The 21,882-nt window shown below is 44.6% G+C and overlaps 1 protein-coding gene across 2 annotated transcripts in view; it reads left to right on the top strand.

Annotated features, from left to right (window-relative positions):
* kcnn1a (potassium intermediate/small conductance calcium-activated channel, subfamily N, member 1a) overlaps positions 1 to 21,882 on the top strand; it is a gene marked incomplete at both ends in the record, with an annotated part of 83,656 nt that overhangs the window by 26,652 nt on the left and 35,122 nt on the right. Inside the window, one exon of one of the 2 annotated variants that reach the window (XM_079243188.1) lies at positions 18,591 to 19,064. In XM_079243188.1, the coding sequence (XP_079099314.1) occupies positions 18,591 to 19,064 (474 nt within the window). Of the gene's footprint in view, positions 1 to 18,590; positions 19,065 to 21,882 lie in introns of those variants that run through there. The other variant, XM_079243189.1, reaches the window with a different exon arrangement.

The raw sequence follows: 21,882 nt of genomic DNA, 5'->3' as shown, positions 1-21,882 counted from the left end.
AGTCGATCCTCAAGGCCGTATTCCTGCAGGTTTTCCATGTATCCCTGTGTTGGAGCAGGGATACATGGAGAACCTGCATGACATCGAGGACCAAAGCTGGACAGTCCTGCCTGAAAGAAAAGCTTAAGTAGCTCATATTTTACAGAACAATTGAACCAAAGCCTGTCGGTGACGATGGAGACCAAACTAAACCCAGTGAATGGAGTTGTTGCAGCTAACCAGCACGATGTTTGCTGCTTCTGCAGGGAAATATTCCTTTAGTTGTATTTAAAAAAAAAAAAAAAACCCTCAAAGAATAAAAGAGTGTTGGAGTGTCTACTCTCCTGCTTGCATGTTGCTGACATTACGTTTGTCTTGCTCCAGCTATGAGAAAGACGCATCCACCTCCACACCGTGAAAGGCTGAAAGGTTTCTGCTCTGCTGTGATAGCCCAGTTGTTGGTCCTGTTGCCGTGGCAACACAGATCCATGAGCTCGGCAGATGTAGCTTCTTGAAGCAGCGCAGAGGAGGAGGATCCCTCAGGAATGATGTGCTCCTCCTGATCGATCTAAATGGTTGGAGCAGGTGTGTTTACAACCTCCGTCTGAAGCTGCTCCTGTGATCAGCTGCTGAGTAATTCTGGAAAGATTCATTTCTTTTCTCGTAAACAAAAGCCTTCAGTTCACCGGTTTGCTTGGAAGGGAAGACAGAGGTGTTATGAGCACCGTGTAGCTACACGTGCAAAACATCCCTGGATAGAAGTGCCACTCCTCAGGCGTTACAGAACAAATCTGCATAATGCCGTCTTTCCGGGGGATTTTCGAACGACTGTTTGCAGACAAATCTGGCTTTGAATATCTGATATTTTACTCCAGTCTCAGGCTGTCGCTGCAAAATGAACGGTGATGTATGGAGGAAGCAGGACCCAGATGCAGACGGAGATAGAGGAGGCAGGTCGATGTAGGAAACAGGTTCAAGTAGGAAAATAGAGGCGCTGCAAAGGCAGAACCACCTAAAATAACAACTTAAGAAAAAACAGAACTCAATTCAATGTAGTTCAGATTTTGTTTGTACAGCAGAATTAACCCAACCTCACAACCTCACAACCTCACAACCTCACAACCACACAACCAAAGTGCTAAAAAAATAAAAAAAATTTAAAGTACAAATACTCATATCAATTAATACTATCTTTGATTATTACATGAGAGAAAATGCCAGAAAGACATCAGGTACACAATGAAAACATGATTAACACAGAGAATATAAATAAATTTAAAAAAAAGATTGTAAACAAAATACCTAGTTAAACAAAATATCTTGTTTAACTAAGTTTTAAATGCAGGGAGATGTTTTCAGACTGGACTCATGCAGGGAGTGTGAGGTCCTAACAGAGATGGAACAAGCGGCGACCTTCGGCAGTTAAAAGTGAAGCCTATGTGGAACTGCATAAAACTGCAGTTCTCCCTTCATCCACTAGGGGCTGCAAAACAGAGCAAACCCCCATAGACTCCCATGTTAAAAAGACCAACTTCACAGCAGAAATAAACATGTTTACTGCAGAAATAAACACGTTTACTGCAGAAATAAACATGTTTACAGCAGAAATAAACATATTTACAGCCTGGTTCAAAAATCCATTTTAGGTTTAATATGTCAGGTTTACCTTCATGACAACTGTGGGGGGAGTGAATTTTTTTCTAACTCGCCCGTTTAAAAGTAATTTAATCTGAAAGTTTGTCATATTTAGGGGCGTGTCCTTTTAATTGACAGGTACCCGATCTCCAGCTTCAAGTCAGAAGAACGTAGAACAACCGCGGTTTTTAGCTGCTTAACAACGTGACTTGCCTTTAGCCCACTTACCTCCGTTAGCTAGTTAGGTCAGGTTTACCTTCATGACAACTATGGGGGGAGTGAATTTTTTTTCTAACTTATCCGTTTAAAAGTAATTTCATCTTGAAGTTCAGCATATTTAGGGGCGTGTCCTTTTGATTGACAGGTACCCGATCTCCTGCTTCAGGTAAGAAGAACGTAGAACAACCGCAGTTTTTAGCCGGGTTAGCTCAGTTAGCTCTGAGCTACAGAAAGCTCGGAGTTTGCTCGATGTCAATCATCCACCATGACGCTCACAGCCCCCCTCTCAGCTCCACCTCTTTGCCCATATTTGTATTTTCTAGGAGAGACGACACGCACGCCCCTGCCAAGATGGTGATGGTAGGAACCGCCCACCGAGCTTCAATTCAGCTCTTCAGAAACCTACGGGTGATGTCACTGAGGCTCCGCCCATCTCTTTATATACAGTCTATGAGTTGGAAGGCTGTTCCACCAAAGAGGCTCCATCTCAAGCTCTGAGCCTGGTTTTAGAGCAACAGGAGCTGGTCTGCAGACCTCAGGGCTCCAGACGGAGCTTAGGGCTGCAGAAGATCGGGTAAAACCAGGCGGACCGTGAGGTGCAAACGTTTAAAAACAATTAAAATCTTAAATTGGACTCTAAAAGTAACTGGGAGCCCTAGAAGACAGGCCAGTGCAGGAGTAAATCAGCATTCTGCACATTCTGCAAACCCTGGAGACAACGCTGGTCCAACCCGATGCACAGCGAGTTACAGTCATCGAGTCAAGATGTGGCAAAAGCTTGAATTGCTCTTTGAAAATCTGCCTGGGGAAGAGACGGCTTTCTGTCTGGAAGAAGTCTCAATGGTAAAAACCTTCAACAGGCAGTCTGAAATCACCCCGAGGTCTCCTGCAGAGGGATGGACGTAGAGGACCAATAACACTCTCATGTCCATGCAGACAGGTTGTTGGCCAAAAAACCCACAATTTCTGTTTTAAATTGACTTAAGTTGAGAAAACGATCCCTATTCAGGAACTGGGAGGCAAGAAAAGTCTAGAAATGCAATGGAAGCAAAGTAAACCAGTAAAATCTGGCTGGAAATGTCAGTCCTGCATTTGAGGCATGTTGCTGTTTCATTAGAAAGATTTTCTAATCATGTGAATTTGCTGACATCATGCTAATGCTAACAGTTAGCATAACAGTCACCACGTCGTTCACCGTGTCTGGGGCTGGGCAGGAAAAACATGCTGTTTCCATGGTGATGGATGGCGTCCGATCCGCCGATGCAGATCCTGATCCTTTTGGCAGGATTGGTGAGGTGTCCAAAGCAGGTCCTGTATTCTTCAGGTTCTGGACGTTTCCCTGGACACGGCACAGGAATCAGGGTAACCGGTCGACATGTTTGGACAGAACCAACTGTTGCAGAGAGACATTTAGTTAGAATCAGGTGAGTTGGATCAGGAAACATCTAAAACTGCATGGCTGGAGGATTAAAGCTGGACATTGCTGCTCGCAGAGACAGTTACCAAGTTGATGAGTGTCCCTGTTGGCCAGAAGGTCAATCTGCCACTCGTGCATCGCCGTTGAAGGAAGGAAAATTCTAGCGTGCAGATTTTTCACTCTTACATTTCTGTAAAGTTCTCCCAAACTTTGGAGCTCCGCTGCCTGCATGCCATTAATGTTTCTGATGACGTCAAAGCTGCCCCTGATCGCCTCAGCTAAGCATGTGCATGAAGGACAGGAAGGAGCAGAAAGTACAGCATCAGTTTGACAGGAAGGAACGCTGTGGAACATAAATGATAACATAGCGAGTCGCTAACTAACTGAGTTTCTGCTTTCTGGCAGCTCGCTGTTTAGCACGTTATTTCCGAAGCTGCAGACAGTCGTAGATGTGAAAACATCAACATCTAGGATACGTTGGAGGGTCCCGTCAGGTGCTGAGGTGCACAACCACATAATTCTGTTTCGTTTTTGCTACCGGTGAGATACAAGCTGCTCTCTGTGTATTTGGTGCCAAGCTAATGCTAATAGCTAATGTCATTGTGTGAAATCCATGGACTGTATATAAAAAGATGGGCGGAGCCTCCATGACGTCACCCGTAGGTTTCTGAAGAGCTGAATTGAAGCTCGGTGGGCGGTTCCTACCATCACCATCTTGGCAGGGGCATGCGTGTCGTCTCGCCTGGAAAATATGGGCAAAGAGGTGGAGCTGAGAGGGGGGCTGTGAGCGTCATGGTGGATGTTTGACATCGAGCTAACTCCGAGCTTTCTGTAGCTCAGAGCTAACTGAGCTAACCCGGAGATAACAGGAGCTAACCAGCTAAAGGAGGTAAGCGGGCTAAAGCTAAGTCATGTTGTTAACAGCTAAAAATTGTGGTTGTTCTACGTACTTCTTACATGAAGTGGGAGATCGGGTACCTGTCAATCAAAAGGACACGCCCCTAAATATGCCGAACTTCAAGATTAAATTACTTTTAAACGGACGAGTTAGAAAAAAATTCACTCCTCCCCACAGTTGTCATGAAGGTAAACCTGACCTATTAAACCTAAAATGGATTTTTGAACCAGGCTGTAAACATGTTTATTCCTGCTGTAAACGTGTTTATTCCTGCTGTAAACATGTTTATTCCTGCTGTAAACATGTTTATTCCTGCTGTAAACATGTTTATTTCTGCTGTGAAGTTGGTCTTTTTAACATGGGAGTCTATGGGGATTTGCTCTGTTTTGCAGCCCCTAGTGGATGAAGGGGGAACTGCAGTTTTATACACTTCCACATAGGCTTCACTTTTAACCGCCGAAGGCTCCGTCCATCTTTCATGTAGGGTCTATGTAGAAATCATGTGACTAGCAGGACGACATCAACCCCGACCACCACTGAAATCACCCACAGTCGTCTTTCTCAGCCACACGTTTTAAAGATGGCGATGCAACGTGGCAGCCTTCCATTGGCTGCGCCGCCACCTGTGTTTGTATAAACAACTCATTCCAAGCTGCGAGACGCTTTCGTTTGGATGCGATTGTGAAAAGTATTGCAGTAAAATGCGATACTTAAATTAGTGACTGTAGCTTTCAACTCGTTGGGTGGACATGATGAGTAGGTCAGCGTGACCTACTCATGATGAATGAATGAATGAATGAATGAATGAATGAATAATTAATGACATCATCTGATGTGTTGATGCTCCGTACAGACAGTGATCAGTCGCCGCCATCTGTGCAGTAAATAGTAAATAAACGCTGTAAGTAAATAAATGTCCTGCAGCTTCTGGACACCAACTCCACGACCAGTCCTCCCTCTCTGTCCTGATCCGTGTTCCAACAACTCGCCTTCAGTTTGCTGGAAATGAAAATCATTTCTAATCAGGCAGTAAGTGTCCCACAGGAACCCCCCCCCCCCTACAGTTTTAACCCCAATCTCCCCAGGACCTCATTTACAGACACACTCACACGTGGACCAGCCCTTCTAATTAGAAAGCAACGTGTCGCTGTGATCTGGCTCCCGGCGGTCGGTACCTGCCGTCTCTTCCCTCCGTGGAGGTTTCTCCTCCTTCCTGCAACTTTTCTCTGATTCTAAACGAAACGTCCGAGACGGGGGGGGTCGTCCTGCACACATCATGTTTAATACCCTGAGATGTATTTCAGTTCTGCTTGTCGTGTTCGGATCTCTGAACATCGATAGATGAATGAAATGAGAGAAAGAGAAGCAGCAGCCATGTTGGTTTTTATCTTTCATTTTTTAATTATTGCTTTATTTTACATTTTATTTTACATTTTATTATATGCTAATTTCATTTATTTTATATTTTAATATATGCTAATTTCATTTATTTTATATTTTAATATATGCTAATTTCATTTTAAGCGTATTTCTGCAGGAAGTTGATGCTGTTGCATCATGTCTGTGTCATCATACATGTAAAACACATCAGACCATCGTGTCAGGTCGTCTCCACGCCTCGTCTGATTTTACCGTAGAAAGGCTGCAAACACTTCTGTCGGTTAATAGAACCGGGTCTTCCTCTTCATCTGGACCTTCTGGTACCGGGTCTTCCTCTTCATCTGGACCTTCTGGTACCGGGTCTTCCTCTTCATCTGGACCTTCTGGTACCGGGTCGTCCTCTTCATCTGGACCTTCTGGTACCGGGTCGTCCTCTTCATCTGGACCTTCTGGTACCGGGTCGTCCTCTTCATCTAGACCTTCTGGTACCGGGTCATCCTCTTCATCTGGACCTTCTGGTACCGGGTCGTCCTCTTCATCTGGACCTTCTGGTACCGGGTCGGACCTCCATGGACTGAACAAGGTGGAGGTTCTGCTCCAGCTGACATGAAGCATCACACAGCGGCTGCAGGTCTGGGATGGACATGGTCAGCAGCAACACTCAGGTAGGCTGTGCTGGTTAAACCGGGCCATGCTGGGAATAAGGGGTCTGAACTGGGACCAGAACCCCCCCACCACCACACCATTCCAGCAGCAGCAGCAGCCTGAAGCGTTGATCCTGACGGCAGGATGGATCCATGTTGTCATGATGTTTCCAGCAGGTTCTGATCCTACCATGTGGATGTGGAGCTGAACTGGAGACTCATCAGACCAGTTTCTCCATCTTCTGCTGCATCCTGGTCCAGACAACTGCTGCTGCTGGATCTCTTCTCTCCTTCAGACCTTCTCTGGAAACACTGGAGATGTTAGTGTGTGATCAGTCAGCCACCAGGAGGCAGAACAGCTGATGTTGATCTGCGTGTTTCCTATGAAGCTTTTTTTTAAAAAACTTTTTTAAAGTTTTTCTTCTTTTCCATCATCAGCTTCACTCAAACTTTTCATTTATCTTCCTGTCAGCATTTATCCAGTGAGTCGTCTCTTCATCATCACTTCACGACTTGATCCAACAGCAACTCATCTTGTGTCTGAAAACAAACCTCTTCATGGTTTCACATGATTCCCATCAAACGGAACTCTGAGTAAATATCGCCGTGTTTTCCGACCCTTCCTGCTCCTCTCTCTCTTTGTGTCGTTCTTCAACGATCCAGCTGGACTTCCTGTCTGCTGTCGTCTCTTCCGGCGGTTTCTCCGCCGGCTCGTTGTCCTGGTAACGGTCCGGACACTGGACTCCCAGCTGTCCCGCCACCTTCCTACCACACATCCAAGATGAAATGAAATCTTATTTTCCAGCATGAGGAGTAATGAGGCGTGCTGGAGCGGGACTCTGCAACACACCAGAGGACCCTTCCAGGTGTGATGGATGACATCCATCAGCGGCGTGGAGGATGACGTATCATTGCTGCCTCAGCCCTGGTCCTGAGGGACGCAGACTTTCCTCATCCTGCTGAACTGAACGAGAGCGAAGCGACGTCCTGCGGAGACGCGTGGAGAGGCTCGGCCATTCCTCCCGATGAGGATCATCAGCAGACATGCATTCCTCTCGTCTCCGCTGCAGGATTCTCCTCCGGGCTTTTCTGCCCCTCCAGCGCCCAGTAAGGATGCTGGTCAGGCTGGGCGGCGGAGGCTGGATTCCTGCTGGCCTGTCACGGAAATGTGGCAGCGTCGGGGGGGCCAGAGACCCCCGCGGGGAGCAGCTCTTCAGGGTTCCTCCGTGTCATTGTGCTGCTTTTCCAAACTGTTTCTGAGTTGTTTCCTCTCAGCGTAAAGAGCTCAAGGCTGCAGCAGATGTTTTAACGCACAGCTTTATGATTTAGAATCCAGTGTTCCCAGTGTTCCCAGTGTTCCCAGTGTCAGAGCTGGGACCAGTTCTCCTGTTCCACCATCAGGATGTGGTCCAGCATGGTGGAAGGTCTTCCCTGAAAGAGACGTTGTCTGGATGGGAGCAGATGTTTCAGCATTGATGGAGCTTCCCAGATGTGGAAGCTGCCCACGCCATCGGCACTAATGCAACCCCATCCCATCAGAGATGCAGGCTGATAACAAGCTGGATGCTCCCTCTCCTCTTTAGTCTGCAGGACACGCCGTCCATGCTGTCCACAAACTATTCCACATCTTCATCCAGGTTTCCACTCAGAACATTTTAAATGAGCTTTGGTCCAGAGAAGACAGCGTGTTTCTGGATCCTCTTCACATATGATGGAGCTTTAACCTGCATGAACTGGGTTCACACTGGTTTCTGGAAGCTTCCTGAGTCCACGCACTGGTTTCCAGTAGTAGATCTCTATGTCTTAAAGCAGAAGATCACCAGCATCCAGTCTCATCTGCCAAATCTTCATCGTTTTTAGATCCAGTTTGTCTCTGGGTGGTGAAGCTCCGTCTCTGCCTCTGAAATGATCCTTCATACCCAGTTATGTTACCATCCTGTTCCCAGTAAGACCAGTTAAAGCTCCTCGGTGTGTTGCTGCACCAGACTGACAAACAGCTCACCCTTTCCATCAGATGATTTGGTTTTGGATTTGGGGCCCATCCCAGTGTTTGTGTCCATCCCGACCCGTCTAGCGGTCTTCAGGTAACCGAAGCTTTTAGCGGCAGCCGCTTCATCACATTACTGAAGCGGCGCTTCCTGCGATGGTCTCCGTTTACATGTTGGCCTCCTGTACTGGTGCAGGACTGTCACAACACAGCCATATTACTCTGATCCATCACTGCAACTGGAAACCAAATTACAGGAACGTTGTGTCTCATTTGTCAGTGTGTCTGCTCAGTTGTCAGAAGCTTTTCTCCCGGATCAAAACCAGAAAAGACCCGTTAAAGGTAACGTAGTCGGATCCTGATAACAAACTTAAACATCGGAAAAAATCACCGTGCTGTTGACCTTTTCCTGACCTTGATCTGTTGTGACCTACAGGCAGACTGATGTGAGGTCTCACAGGTGGTCCCAAACTGAGCCAGACCTCTCCTGGACTGTCGGGACTAAAAACCACTTTAGTTCTGTTTGGTTTTTGCAGAGACCATGTTCACATAGTGATCTATGATCTGCAGATGTTCTCCCTTCATCGTGTAGCACCGAGCTGAAAGACCGTTCCTTCTTTTCTGTCTGGTCCTCCCGATGAACTTCTCACTTCCAGCAGAACCGGTGCTGGCTTCTGGTACTGGGTCCTGGATCCTGGGTCCTGGGTCTTGTGACCTGGGTCCTGGTACAGTGTCCTGGATCAGGGTCCTGGGTCCTGGGTCCAGTTTTATCCAGTCACACTTTGTTCTATTCTTCTGACTTATTCATTAATTAATTTATTTGTTGTTTATTTTGTTTTGTTGGATTTTATTGTACAAATAAATAAATGACCCGGAAGCCAAACCAACGGCCACAGCAGCAGCTGGTCTCAGAGAGGAGGACATGCAGTTTGATAAGGACATCCTGGACGCCGTCTCTGTCCCTCGCCATCTCCATATGTGCTACTTTTAGACAACGCTCTTCATCACAGGCTGATGAAACTGGTCGGGTCCATATTTACACATCAAACATCTCAGGATGCAAAACCGAGACTAAAAATAATTCTGTCAGAGTTTTTACCTTCCAAACAAAACTTCTCCCTGGATGACACTAAGATCCTCCTCCTCATCATCATCATCGTCGTCGTCTTAATCATCATCATCATCATCTTAGTCATCATCATCATCATCATCTTATTCATCATCATCATCATCATCTTAATCATCATCATCATCATCTTAATCATCATCATCATCATCATTATCATCATCATCATCATCTTATTCATCATCATCATCATCATCATCATCATCTTAATCATCATCATCATCATCATCATCTTAATCATCATCATCATCATCTTAATCATCATCATCTTAGTCATCATCATCATCATCATCTTAATCATCATCATCATCATCATCATCATCATCATCTTAATCATCATCATCATCTTAATCATCATCATCATCATCTTAATCATCATCATCTTAGTCATCATCATCATCATCATTATCATCATCATCATCATCATCATCTTAATCATCATCATCATCATCTTATTCATCATCATCATCATCATCTTAATCATCATCATCATCATCATCTTAATCATCATCATCATCATCATCTTATTCATCATTATCATCATCATCATCATCATCATCATCTTAGTCATCATCATCATCATCATTATCATCATCATCATCATCATCATCATCTTAATCATCATCATCATCATCTTATTCATCATCATCATCATCATCATCATCATCATCATCATCATCATCATCTTAATCATCATCATCATCATCATCTTATTCATCATCATCATCATCATCTTAATCATCATCATCATCATCATCTTAGTCATCATCATCATCATCATCATCATCATTATCATCATCTTCATCATTATCATCTTCATCATCTTCATCATTATCAATGCAGCCAGACCTATAATCCCACTCTCACGTTTCACTGATGCTCTCACCTGATCTACTTCCTGTTAACCATCTGTAATCTGGCTGTTAACCGGCTGTTAACCAGCTGTTATCTGGCTGTTAACCGGCTGTTAACCAGCTGTTATCTGGCTGTTAACTGACTGTTAACCAGCTTTTATCTGGCTGTTCACCGGCTGTTAACCAGCTGTTATCTGGCTGTTAACTGGCTGTTAACCGGATGTTAACCATCTGTTAACTGACTGTTAACCGGCTGTTAACTGGCTATTAACCATCTGTTATCCGGCTGTTAACCATCTGTTATCTGGCTGTTGAACAGCCGGTTAACCAGCTGTTAACCAGCTGTTATCCAGCTGTTTACTGGCTGTTAACCGACTGTTAACCAGCTGTTATCTGGCTGTTAACTGACTGTTAACCATCTGTTATCTGGGTGTTAACCGACTGTTAACCAGCTGTTAGCTGGCTGTTAACTGACTGTTAACCGGCTGTTAACAAGCTGTTATCTGACTGTTAACCGACTGTTAACCGGTTGTTAACCAGCTGTTATCTGGCTGTTAACCAGCTGTTAACGGTTGTTAACCAGCTGTTATCTGGCTGTTAACCAGCGGTTAACCATCTGTTATCCAGCTGTTATCTGGCTGTTAACCGGCTGTTAACCAACTGTTATCCAGCTGTTATCTGACTGTTAACCAGCTGTTAACTGGCTGTTAACCATCTGTTATCTGGCTGTTGAACAGCCGGTTAACCAGCTGTTAACCAGCTGTTATCCAGCTGTTTACTGGCTGTTAACCAGCTGTTAACCAGCTGTTATCTGGCTGTTAGCTGGCTGTTAACCATCTGTTATCTGGCTGTTAACCGACTGTTAACCAGCTGTTATCTGGCTGTTAACTGACTGTTAACCATCTGTTATCTGGCTGTTAACTGACTGTTAACCATCTGTTATCTGGCTGTTAACTGACTGTTAATCAGCTGTTATCTGGCTGTTAACTGACTGTTAACCATCTGTTATCTGGCTGTTAACCGACTGTTAACCAACTGTTATCTGGCTGTTAACTGACTGTTAACCGGCTGTTAACCAGCTGTTATCTGGCTGTTAACCGACTGTTAACCGGTTGTTAACCAGCTGTTATCTGGCTGTTAACCAGCTGTTAACGGTTGTTAACCAGCTGTTATCTGGCTGTTAACCAGCTGTTAACCGACTGTGAACCAGCTGTTATCTGGCTGTTAACTGGCTGTTAACGGTTGTTAACCAGCTGTTATCTGGCTGTTAACCAGCTGTTAACCGACTGTGAACCAGCTGTTATCTGGCTGTTAACTGGCTCTTAACCGACTGTTAACCGACTGTTAACCAGCTGTTATCTGGCTGTTAACCGGCTGTTAACCGACTGTGAACCAGCTGTTATCTGGCTGTTAACTGGCTGTTAACGGTTGTTAACCAGCTGTTATCTGGCTGTTAACCAGCTGTTAACCGACTGTGAACCAGCTGTTATCTGGCTGTTAACTGGCTCTTAACCGACTGTTAACCGACTGTTAACCAGCTGTTATCTGGCTGTTAACCGGCTGTTAACCGACTGTTAACCAGCTGTTATCTGGCTGTTAACCGGCTGTTAACTGGCTGTTAACCGACTGTTAACCGACTGTTAACCAGCTGTTAACCAACTGTTAACCGGCTGTTAATCGACTGTTAACCAGCTGTTATCTGGCTGCTAACCGGCTGTTAACCAACTGTTATCTGGCTGTTAACCGGCTGTTAACTGGCTGTTAACCGACTGTTAACCGACTGTTAACCAGCTGTTAACCAACTGTTAACCGGCTGTTAACCAACTGTTATCTGGCTGTTAACCGGCTGTTAACTGGCTGTTAACCGACTGTTAACCGACTGTTAACCAGCTGTTAACCAACTGTTAACCGGCTGTTAATCGACTGTTAACCAGCTGTTATCTGGCTGCTAACCGGCTGTTAACCGGTCAGTCTGCTTGTAGACACGCTGAGCTTCAGACTGAGGATGAAAAGAGATTTAAGGCTGAGTGTTTCCTGGGATTTGAACCGACAACCATCCAGAGGAAACATGCGGCGTGCAGCAGGATTCTGCAGCGACTGTGTGACGCTTCGTTGTCAGATGGAGTTAACAGAGTTAACTGTAAAATCCATCACCAGACGCTTTAATCCAGTTGCTTTTATCAAAATTAGCTCTGATGATTGTGCTCACTCTTCTGAGTTTATCACCGTGGAAACACCACATCTCTCTGACCAGTACAACCACACCAGCATCTAGTTCTGCTCTTTCCTGTCATTCAAACCCAAACTTGACTCAGCACACAAATTCGGACATGTGGAGGGGTCCTAATGGCACAGATTAATACAGAAAAGGGGATTAGAAACACTACTGGCTGCACTAATCCGTAACCTTTAGTCCTGTTCTCATGCGCCACAATATGTGGAAGGCGATAGCATCACAGGACCAGAGGAAGTACATTTCCATTAGACCTGCCCTTCTGTATTCCCAGCAGCACATTTAGAGGCATTAGGCATGCTTTGTCAAGGCTAATGAAAAGGAGCAGCAGTGCTATCACACACCCCGGACTTGTTTCGTAGAAGGTAACGTTCCATGTGAAGTTTTCAGAAGCCATTATAATAATCTGTCCAGGTCTGTGTGGAGCAGAGGACGGACGGACAGACAGGCGCTCTGCAGACTCCACATGGACAGCTGGTGATGAATAAAATAAAATAAAATAAAATAAAATAAAATAAAATAAAATTGATTCCCTGACATGTTAAAATCTCTCCATTAAGTTAACATAAAAGATCCTTTATCCATCCTTTTGGAGGTTTCTGCTTGAATATTTTTCTATGATTATAAATTCAATCTATAAAATGAAATAAAATAAAATAAAATAAATGTATTTTATTTCCCTTAAAATAAAGTATAACCAAAAAAATAAATTAATTAAGAGAAAATTAATTAAATTGTCTGGATAAAGCTAAAAATGAATGTATATCAAAATGTCATCTATTAACATCTGTAAACAATAACTTTGTGCTTTATGTCTGTTTCATGCACGATGCTTTTCATCCTTTGTTTTTCTACTAAACCAGTGAAAAGTTGTTTTATTCCTGGCGCAGGAGGTTGGCGGCATGTTTTTCTGTCTCTTGGTGAAAATGCTCCTCTCTGCAGGAAAAGTGTTTGTGTGACAAGAAACAGGGTCACAGCGAACATTAATCTTTCATATCTGAATTTGTCCTGAGCAAAGATTCCATTTTCTGCACTTTGTAGGGTCCACTACTGGTTATATGCTTTTATTTATACATCCAACTGCATTTATTATTCATTTCTTTTTGAGAGTTTTGGTTTTTATGCATTTTATTGAGAGTAGACACGCACACATCCAGAAAAAAACAAAAGCTCCAAAACACAGCTGGAAGAGTTTTTAATGGCAAATGAAGTAAACTAACAAAAAAATCAATAAAAATGAGCTTTTGTTGAATTTGTTTTGTTGAAACAATGTCTTGTATAAATGGAGGAACATCTAGAAGACAAGTGTGTGCATGTGATGAACAGCAGAGTTCAGGATTTTCATATGAAAAACGGGGTGTGAATGTGTTGGTGTGTAAAGGAGAAGGGAATGCAACGTGTCTCTGGGTGGGGGCGTCTCCTGGGGGTGTGGGGGCGGCGGGCCCTTGGTCTGTCTCTCCTTCTCCCGCCCCTCCTCTTCTTTGCCCCCCCCCCCCACTTTTGCATGTGGTTCGTTGGTGCCTTCTGGGGCCGATGGCGGCTCCTTTATTGGGGTTGCTGAGGGCCCTGGTTGTTGGGGCAGCTGACCTTGGCCTGTCCTGGCCTTCGGGGGCCCCGGGAATGGGGGACGTGCCTCGTGCCGCAGGTGGCTCATCTTCTTGAGGGAGGCGCGCTTCCCTCGGGACCTAAATCCCCGGACCCCCCTCCTTCCCTTCTTCCACCACACAGGCAGGACGTTGGGAGGTGGACACGTTGATCTGGATGGTGAGAGAGGCCATCAAGGTGGTTTCGATCGCTGCACCCAGCATCGGTTCACCTCCCAGTTTTAATTACACTTAGTCAACATAACACAAAAAACACACACTGACACCACATGGACATATTTTGGGGGGCGGGCCATGCAGTGTGCGGTGGGCGGGGCTACTTTGGTGGTCCCGCTCCCAACATGATGTGGTTACTTCTTCCCAATTTTAATTGCAAACAACACACACTTCACAATCATTCATAAGCTGGGAGGGAGGGGGTGACAATGGGGTCCTGCCACGCCCCTATTTCTGGGGCTGTGCCGGGGGGGTTTGGGCGGGGGAGTGGTGCTGTTCAGGGGGCCTGGGTCTGGGCTGGCCTGGCGGGGGTGGGACTGCTGCTGGCCCTGGGTGGTGCTGGATCGGCTGCATGTGTGGAGTGGTGGGGGGGCATTGACAGGGGTGGGGGGTAGTTGTGGGGCCCTGATCGGGGCCCTCCTATCCCCTGCTCCCCCGGGGGTATCTCACAGGGGACACGTTGGGAAAGAAAGGTGAGGGCGTGCATGAGCCAATGGATGAAGTGGTGACTGAATGTTAGGGTAGAGGGGGGGGGATCAGGGTGAAAGAATTTAGGAAAGTGGATGGCCGCTGGGATAGGAGGAAGGGGGGGTGTATGCAGATGGGTGGGGGTGCGTATGTGGGGTTATGTTGGTGGTACAGGGAAGTGATGGGGTGGGTGTACAATGAGGAGTGTGAATGTGGATAGAGGGGTGTAGGGAGGTGTGTGTGTGTGTGTGTAGAGTGGGGTATGCGTGTATGGAAGAATGGGTGATTATAGAGGGAGCAGGGATGTGTGTGTGAGGGGGTGTGTGTGTATAAAGAACGGGGGTAGGAGAGTGTGAGTTTGAGTGTGTGTCAGAGAATGGGTGTATAGGGTGTGTTTAAGGAGGAAGTGTGGATGCATGTGGGTGGGGGTAGGTGGGTGTGTGTGTGTGTGTGTGTGTGTGTGTGTGTGTGTGTGTGTGTGTGTGTGTGCACATGTGTGTGCGTATGTGTGTGTGTGTGTGTGTGCGTGTATGTGTGTGCATAGAGGTGTGTGTATATGTATGTATGTGTATATGTATATGTGTACATATGTATATATACGTGTATATATATATATATATATATATATATATATATATATATATATATATATATATATATATATATATATATATATATATATTATGTGTGTATACGTGTGTGTATATGTATGTGTATGTATGCGTGTGTATGTGTGTGTATATGTATGTGTGTGCCTGTATGTGTGTATGTATACATCTGTAGGTTGTTTTCTTTCTTTTTGTTTTTGGGTTATTTTTTAGTTGGGTTTTTTTCTCTCTCTTTATCTCTTTCACTTTTCTTATGAGGTGTTTCTTCTCCTTTCTCTTTCTGTCTTTCGTCTATACTCTCTGGTCCAGCAGTACAAACTCTACAATTCAAACAACAATACAAAATAAATATAGAAATAAAATAAAAATTCAGAAAGTCAAGGGGATCATTATATCTATAAAGCTTCCCTTGGCAGAGAAAATTTGCTCAACAGAACATCCAGACCATCATTCTGCTGCCTAAATGCTGGACAAGACAAAAAGAAAAAAAAAAAGAAAAACGTTCCACATCAGCTGATTCTGTTGTTGACTCTCCGGTGACGTTTATCCATCTGGACATGAGACAATCAGGATCCTCAAGGTTTGTCGAAGAGCCACAACATCCTCACCCGTCCCGTCACAAAAAGCACCTGTCCCACCTGCACTTAAACGCACCGTGGAAGCACAACGCTGCAGGGCTGAAAAGTCTCGTGCACGTGGTGTTCTGTGCATGAACGCAGTTTTTATTCTCTGCTTTCAGGAAACTTGTGCACGAGTATTCAGCGCTTGTTCTAATGAAGCTCTAACATCTGCGAGGTTGCAGGTCAAACTTCTTTAGCTATCTGTGTGCATTTCAGCATATGTTTGAGATAATATTTCCTGCATTTCCTGCACAGGACATAAACAGCTTTTCCAACAGTAGATGTGTCGCATTATAACAAGGAAATCATCCACCAATCATTTACTGACTTTATTATAATGAAATCTCTCCTTTAAAGCTTGGGTAGGTGATGTTTAGGAGCTAGCAAGACGTGAAAGTGGCGCCCTGTCCTTGCTCCTCCCCTGTCTTTGGCTCCTCTTCCTGTCTTGGCCCCTCCCCTGTATTGACTCCTCCCCCTGTCCTTGCTCCTCCCCTGTCTTTGGCTCCTCTTCCTGTCTTGGCCCCTCCCCTGTATTGACTCCTCCCCCTGCCCTTGCTCCTCCTCCTGCCTTGGCCTCTCCCCTTGTGTTGGCTCCTCCCCCTCTGGTTCTGCTCCTTGCGTGATCCGAGGCTTTTTATTCGTAGCTTTTTCCACCAACGATTTTCTCTTTCTCGGCTGTTTAGCAGGAGGAGGCAAATAAACCGAGCCGGGTCGGGAAATCCTTCCTGCATTTTCTCAGCCATGTTTTCCTTCCGAGTTTCTTCTTCACGACTTTGTATTTTCATCTTAATTTCAGCTGAAGATGAAATAAAGCAACAGAGGTTTTACTGAACAGATACCGAGGTGGAGGTGTTGCAAAGCGCTCTGCAGGTGCATGTTGTTCTGTGCGATGCTATAACTTTAGCTATGATATGTTGGCCATATCGATCAGTATGACCAAGCCCTCAATCTAATGTGATAATGTATAAATTACACTGATGTCATCATGTTTACACACATCTGACCAGAAATCGATGGTAAGACTGGAAATATTTGTGAGGACTGACACCTGCTGTGTCCAATCTGGGCCAGGTAACTGGGCAAGTTGGAAGTGAAACGGCTCCCACAGGACAGTGGAAACGTGCTATATGCAGTTTTATCTTGGTGGATAGAAGTTTTGGGGGCAAGATGGCAAATGTAAGACAGTTTATATGGTGATATTTTTCAAACATGGAGCATAAATCTGCTTGCTTTTGCTTCTGGTTTGTTGAGTCTTGATCATATCCAGATTAAACCTATAGTTTTAGAATCTGTGGGATATGTGCTTTCAGTGGAGGTGCAGTTTGTTCACATGCCGTCGTGTGGACATGGGGATCTCTTATTTGTCTTTGCATATTTTTATGGACTTTGCTTACCTGGTCTTTTAATTGTTTATTGTCTTAACTGTGTTTGTGGTGATATAAATAGTTTAATGGATTTTAGCTAAGATTCTGGACTTTCTGTAGTTCCACCAAAGACCCTATATGAAAGATGGACGGAGCCTCTGGCGGTAAAAAGTGAAGCCTATGCAGTAGTGCATAAAACTGCAGTTCCCCCTTCATCCACTAGGGGCTGCAAAACAGAGCAAATCCCCATAGACTCCCATGTTAAAAAGACCAACTTCACAGCAGAAATAAACATGTTTACAGCAGGATTAAACATGTTTACAGCAGAAATAAACATATTTACAGCCTGGTACAAAAGACATTTTAGGTTTAATAGGTCAGGTTTACCTTCATGACAACTGTGGGGGGAGTGAATTTTTTACTTTTAAACTCGCCGTTTAAAAGTAATTTAATCTCAAAATTCTGCATATTTAGAGGTGTGTCCTTTTGATTGACAGGTACCCGATACCATGCTTCAAGAAGGAGGAATGTAGGACATCTTAGGTTTTTAGGCAGTTAAGTGTGTGACTTAGCTTTATTTTTTCTTTTTTTTTTCTTTCTTTTTTTTTCTCTTTTGTGTGACTTAGCTTTAGCCCGCTTACCTCTGTTAGCTGGTTAGCTCCTGTTAACTCTGGGTTAGCTCGGTTAGCTCTGGGCTACATGCAGATAGGATATTGCTAGATGTCAATCATCAACGCCATGACACCAGTGCCTTCTCAGCTCTACTTCTTTGCCCATATTTGTATTTGTCCGGGAGAGACAAAATGTGTGATGTTTGCCAGATGGTGATGGTAGGAGCCGCCCACCGGTTCAATTCAGGTCTTCAGAAACCCACGGGTGACGTCACGGAGGCTCCGCCCATCTTTTATATATGGTTTATGGTTTATCACACATCTATAGTTACATTACAGACCTGATGTTTGACCTGTGCAACCAGATGTTTAGTCCTGCACCCCCCGTCCCTGCAGGCCTTGGAGTGCAAGAAGTTGAAGACTTCTGAACTTTGCTGCTCGGTTGGTTCTGCAACAACAGAGACAAGTCTTCCAATCATAAACGTCTCATTAGTTTGACTGTTGACTGTCTCCTGTATATCTATAAGCTGCCATTATAGTTAGTTAACTAAATGTTAAATTATTACCAATACAGCTGTCTTTTCTCGTTTGGCCACTTTTTACAGGTAGTTCTATATGTTTAATCATCTTTACTGGTAGAACTCCCACATTGGTGTCCTGTGTGGTTCCCTCACCCTTTCTTATGTCATACTTTCATGTATTTATTGCAGTTGTTTCTTTTTTGCAGGCCACTACTGATCAGAAGAAGCTGAGCCATGCTGGATCCAAGCCCTCCCTCTCTGAGAGCAGTGGCAGACTCCCTCAGATAGCCATGAACACCTGCAAGTACAATGGTGGCGTGGTGAGACCACTAGTTGGCAGCCTGGCGTCCTCGTCGCGCCGCAACCTCGCAGATCTCGACTCGGAGACGCAGCCTTTGCAGACGCTGCACAGCTCCGGTCTGGAGGTGGTGGTGTCCAAGGGCAACAGCGGCGAAGACCCCAGCAAGGCGTCCAACGAGAGCTTGGTCCGGGAGGGCAGCGGACGGGGCGGGGGCAGGGCGCCACAGAAGAAAAACAAGGACATTGGCTACAAGCTCGGCCACCGGAGGGCGCTGTTCGAGAAACGGAAACGACTCAGCGATTACGCGCTCATCTTTGGGATGTTTGGGATTGTTGTCATGGTGACGGAGACAGAACTGTCATGGGGGGTTTACACTAAGGTAGGCTGTTGGTGTGCATGATGCATGAGTGGGAGCATGAGTGACTGCTGCTGTTATTCTGAGTTGTGGGGGGGTTTGGCAGCTGTCAGGTTGATGAGGACTCTGATGTGCACTGCTGCAGTAAAATCTGCTGATCATCTAATGTGTTCAAACTTATTTCAAACCTTTTAAATAGTTTGGTTTTTTACCTTTAGAGTGAAAAAACTCCTTTTAAGCACATGAACTACAAGTTAAACCGACCAAACATCATGTTTACAGGTAGCACTGTGGTCAGCAAACACAGACAGTCAGAAACAGTCTCAGTGGGAGCGGTCACTGTGGTGTAAGGCTTTTTGGGCTTTAGTGGGAGGAAAACGACATGCACAGGACTCAAACGTCTGTAGATAGGCTGAATGCTCAACCAGCTGAACCACAAACTTCAGATGTTTTCATTCAGTCCTGCTGGTCATGCAATCATCTGAATCAGGATTTAACAACTAAATATTTAAACCCTTTAAGTGAGGAAGTCAGAAAAAAGAAACATTTCTAAGACAGAAACTACATAAAAACTTGTTAGTAAGTTAAACACTGATGATGTCCTGAAACTGCTCTGTCAGAGAAAAACAGGCCCAACCAGCTGATTCCAGCCAGGTTGGGTCTAAGCCAACGCTGCGTGGTGAACAAGCAGACCTGATCTGATCAGGTGTCTGTAATTACACCACACAGGTGCATTTTCTGCCGCTGCTACCTGTTCCACTAAAATATTTAACATGTCGTTTTTTGGCTCAGATAATAAAAGAAAAACAACAACAATAACATGGAATTTCTTTTTGTTTCCTTGGACAAAGAAATTCGTACTAACAGAAATGTAAGACTTCTCTCTCCATGGAGATAAATAAAGAGGAAAACATTTCAAACCATCTATCATCGCTGCCAACCCTCAATGGACAAATACAAGCAAAACAAGCACACAAAAAACAACTAAATGTACCTTTCAGGGACCTTCATAGGTGCTACAGTCGTCGTGAGTATTGTTTATAGTCGGCTAGAATTGTAGCTACGCTGTGCAGCCTGATCTAAAAGTAGATGTCTGATTCCCACCCAGAACTAAAGAAAGATATTTTTATTCTCTACAACATATTTCTACATGTCAGTGAAGTGATCACAGATGATGTGTGCAATGTTTTTCTACTAAGTTTATTATATCAAAGTTCATTAGAAAATAGAGCTGTTGATATAAATTCTCAGTTTGTAGCTATGCCGTTCTTTAACAGGACAAGAAATAAATGAAACTTTCAGGCCTTCACAAGGCTACATAGGGTGGTTACCAACCTGGTGAAACTGTACATACAATGAGATGCCCAACAGGCTGATAATTTATGGAATAAAAGCTACAAGAATACATTTAAAAGCTAAAGATGGGCTTATAAACACAAAATCTATGATTATATTTTACCAAAGAAAAAACTGATGGATAAAGATGGAAATGTTTTAGTTAAATGGCTTCTTATAAAAGGGTTCAAATCACCGTGTAGGTGAAGTATAGTGTTTTGTAATTGAACTTCTGTTCTTCTGGCCAAGGAGCTTGGTGGCAAGGCCCTAGGGGTGGATGAGATCCATCTGGAGTTCCTTAAGGAATGAGATCTTCTATACAGGTGGCTGAAATTAGCTTCCTCCGCAAGGTAGGCGGGTTCTCCCTTAGAGATAGGGTGAGGAGCTCGGTCATCCTGGAGGAGATCAGAGTAGAGCCGCTGCTCCTCCGTATCGAGAGGAACCAGTTGAGGTGGCTCGGGCATCTGGTCAGGATGCCTCCTGTACGCCTCCCTGGTGAGGTGTTCCAGGCACGTCCCTCTGGGGGAGACCCAGGACACGCTGGAGGGATTATATCGCTCGGCAGGCCTGGGAACACTTCCGCATCCCCCCGCAGAATTGGCAGATGTAGCTGGGGAGAGGGAAGTCTGGACTTCCCTGCTTAGGCTGCTGCCCCAACCCCAGATAAGTGGCAGAAGATGGATGGATAGAACAATTTATTTATATTTAATAGACTTATAAAGAGTTTCCAGATATGACAGATGTGTTTTGCATCTGTTTTTGTTTACATGTCTTTCTCCATGTCTTGGTTTCTAGATGCTGTTTTAGTGTGCAACCTTCAGAGCTTCAGTGATGGATAGCGTTAGCTAATGTTAGCTAACACTCCATAAACACCTCTCGGCTCTACCTTCTTTCAAAAGCATAATGAGTTGGATTGTTCTTACATAATACTTTTACTTTTAAAAGTCGATCTGGGACAATTTTTGTCTATATTTTTTCATTTTAAATACTTCTGCGTAACTTTTGCTACAGGCTGACAACTAGCAGCTAGCTGTGTGTCTTCTTCTGTTCAGTGGATTATGTTGAATAACTCACTAACACGTTATCACCACGAAGTGTTGGGAAGCTGTACTGCACCTAATCTTCTCATTGATGATTGTAATATTTGTTGTGTCTAGTTGATATTATGTTATCCCGCAGCCCTGACGGCCAATAGGTGCAAAACTAAAACTTTTTCATGGTCCTCTTGGTGGTGCTTTAGGTCCAAGGATAAGGTAAATATGTTGATGGTCAGGATTCCAGAATGAGACTTCAACCATGTCCCAGATACGTTGCCATGCAAAGCTACAGCTAAGTAAAGATTAGCTGATCAATGTTTGCTAAGAAGGGGTTGTTATGGGAACCATGAAGTCCACATTTGCAGATGATGCATGATGATTTTTTAAAACACGCTGGTTAGGTGGATTCCACATCAAGCCACAACAACATCATACTGATGCTGCAGAAGAAAAGACAAAGAGGCGCTGGA

The sequence above is a fragment of the Telmatherina bonti genome, assembly GCF_933228915.1.
Source record: "Telmatherina bonti genome assembly, chromosome: 7".
In the NCBI taxonomy this organism is placed as follows: Eukaryota; Metazoa; Chordata; class Actinopteri; order Atheriniformes; family Telmatherinidae; genus Telmatherina; species Telmatherina bonti.
The sequence above is the reverse complement of the archived record's forward strand: the minus strand, read 5'-3'. Positions and strand labels throughout refer to the sequence as shown.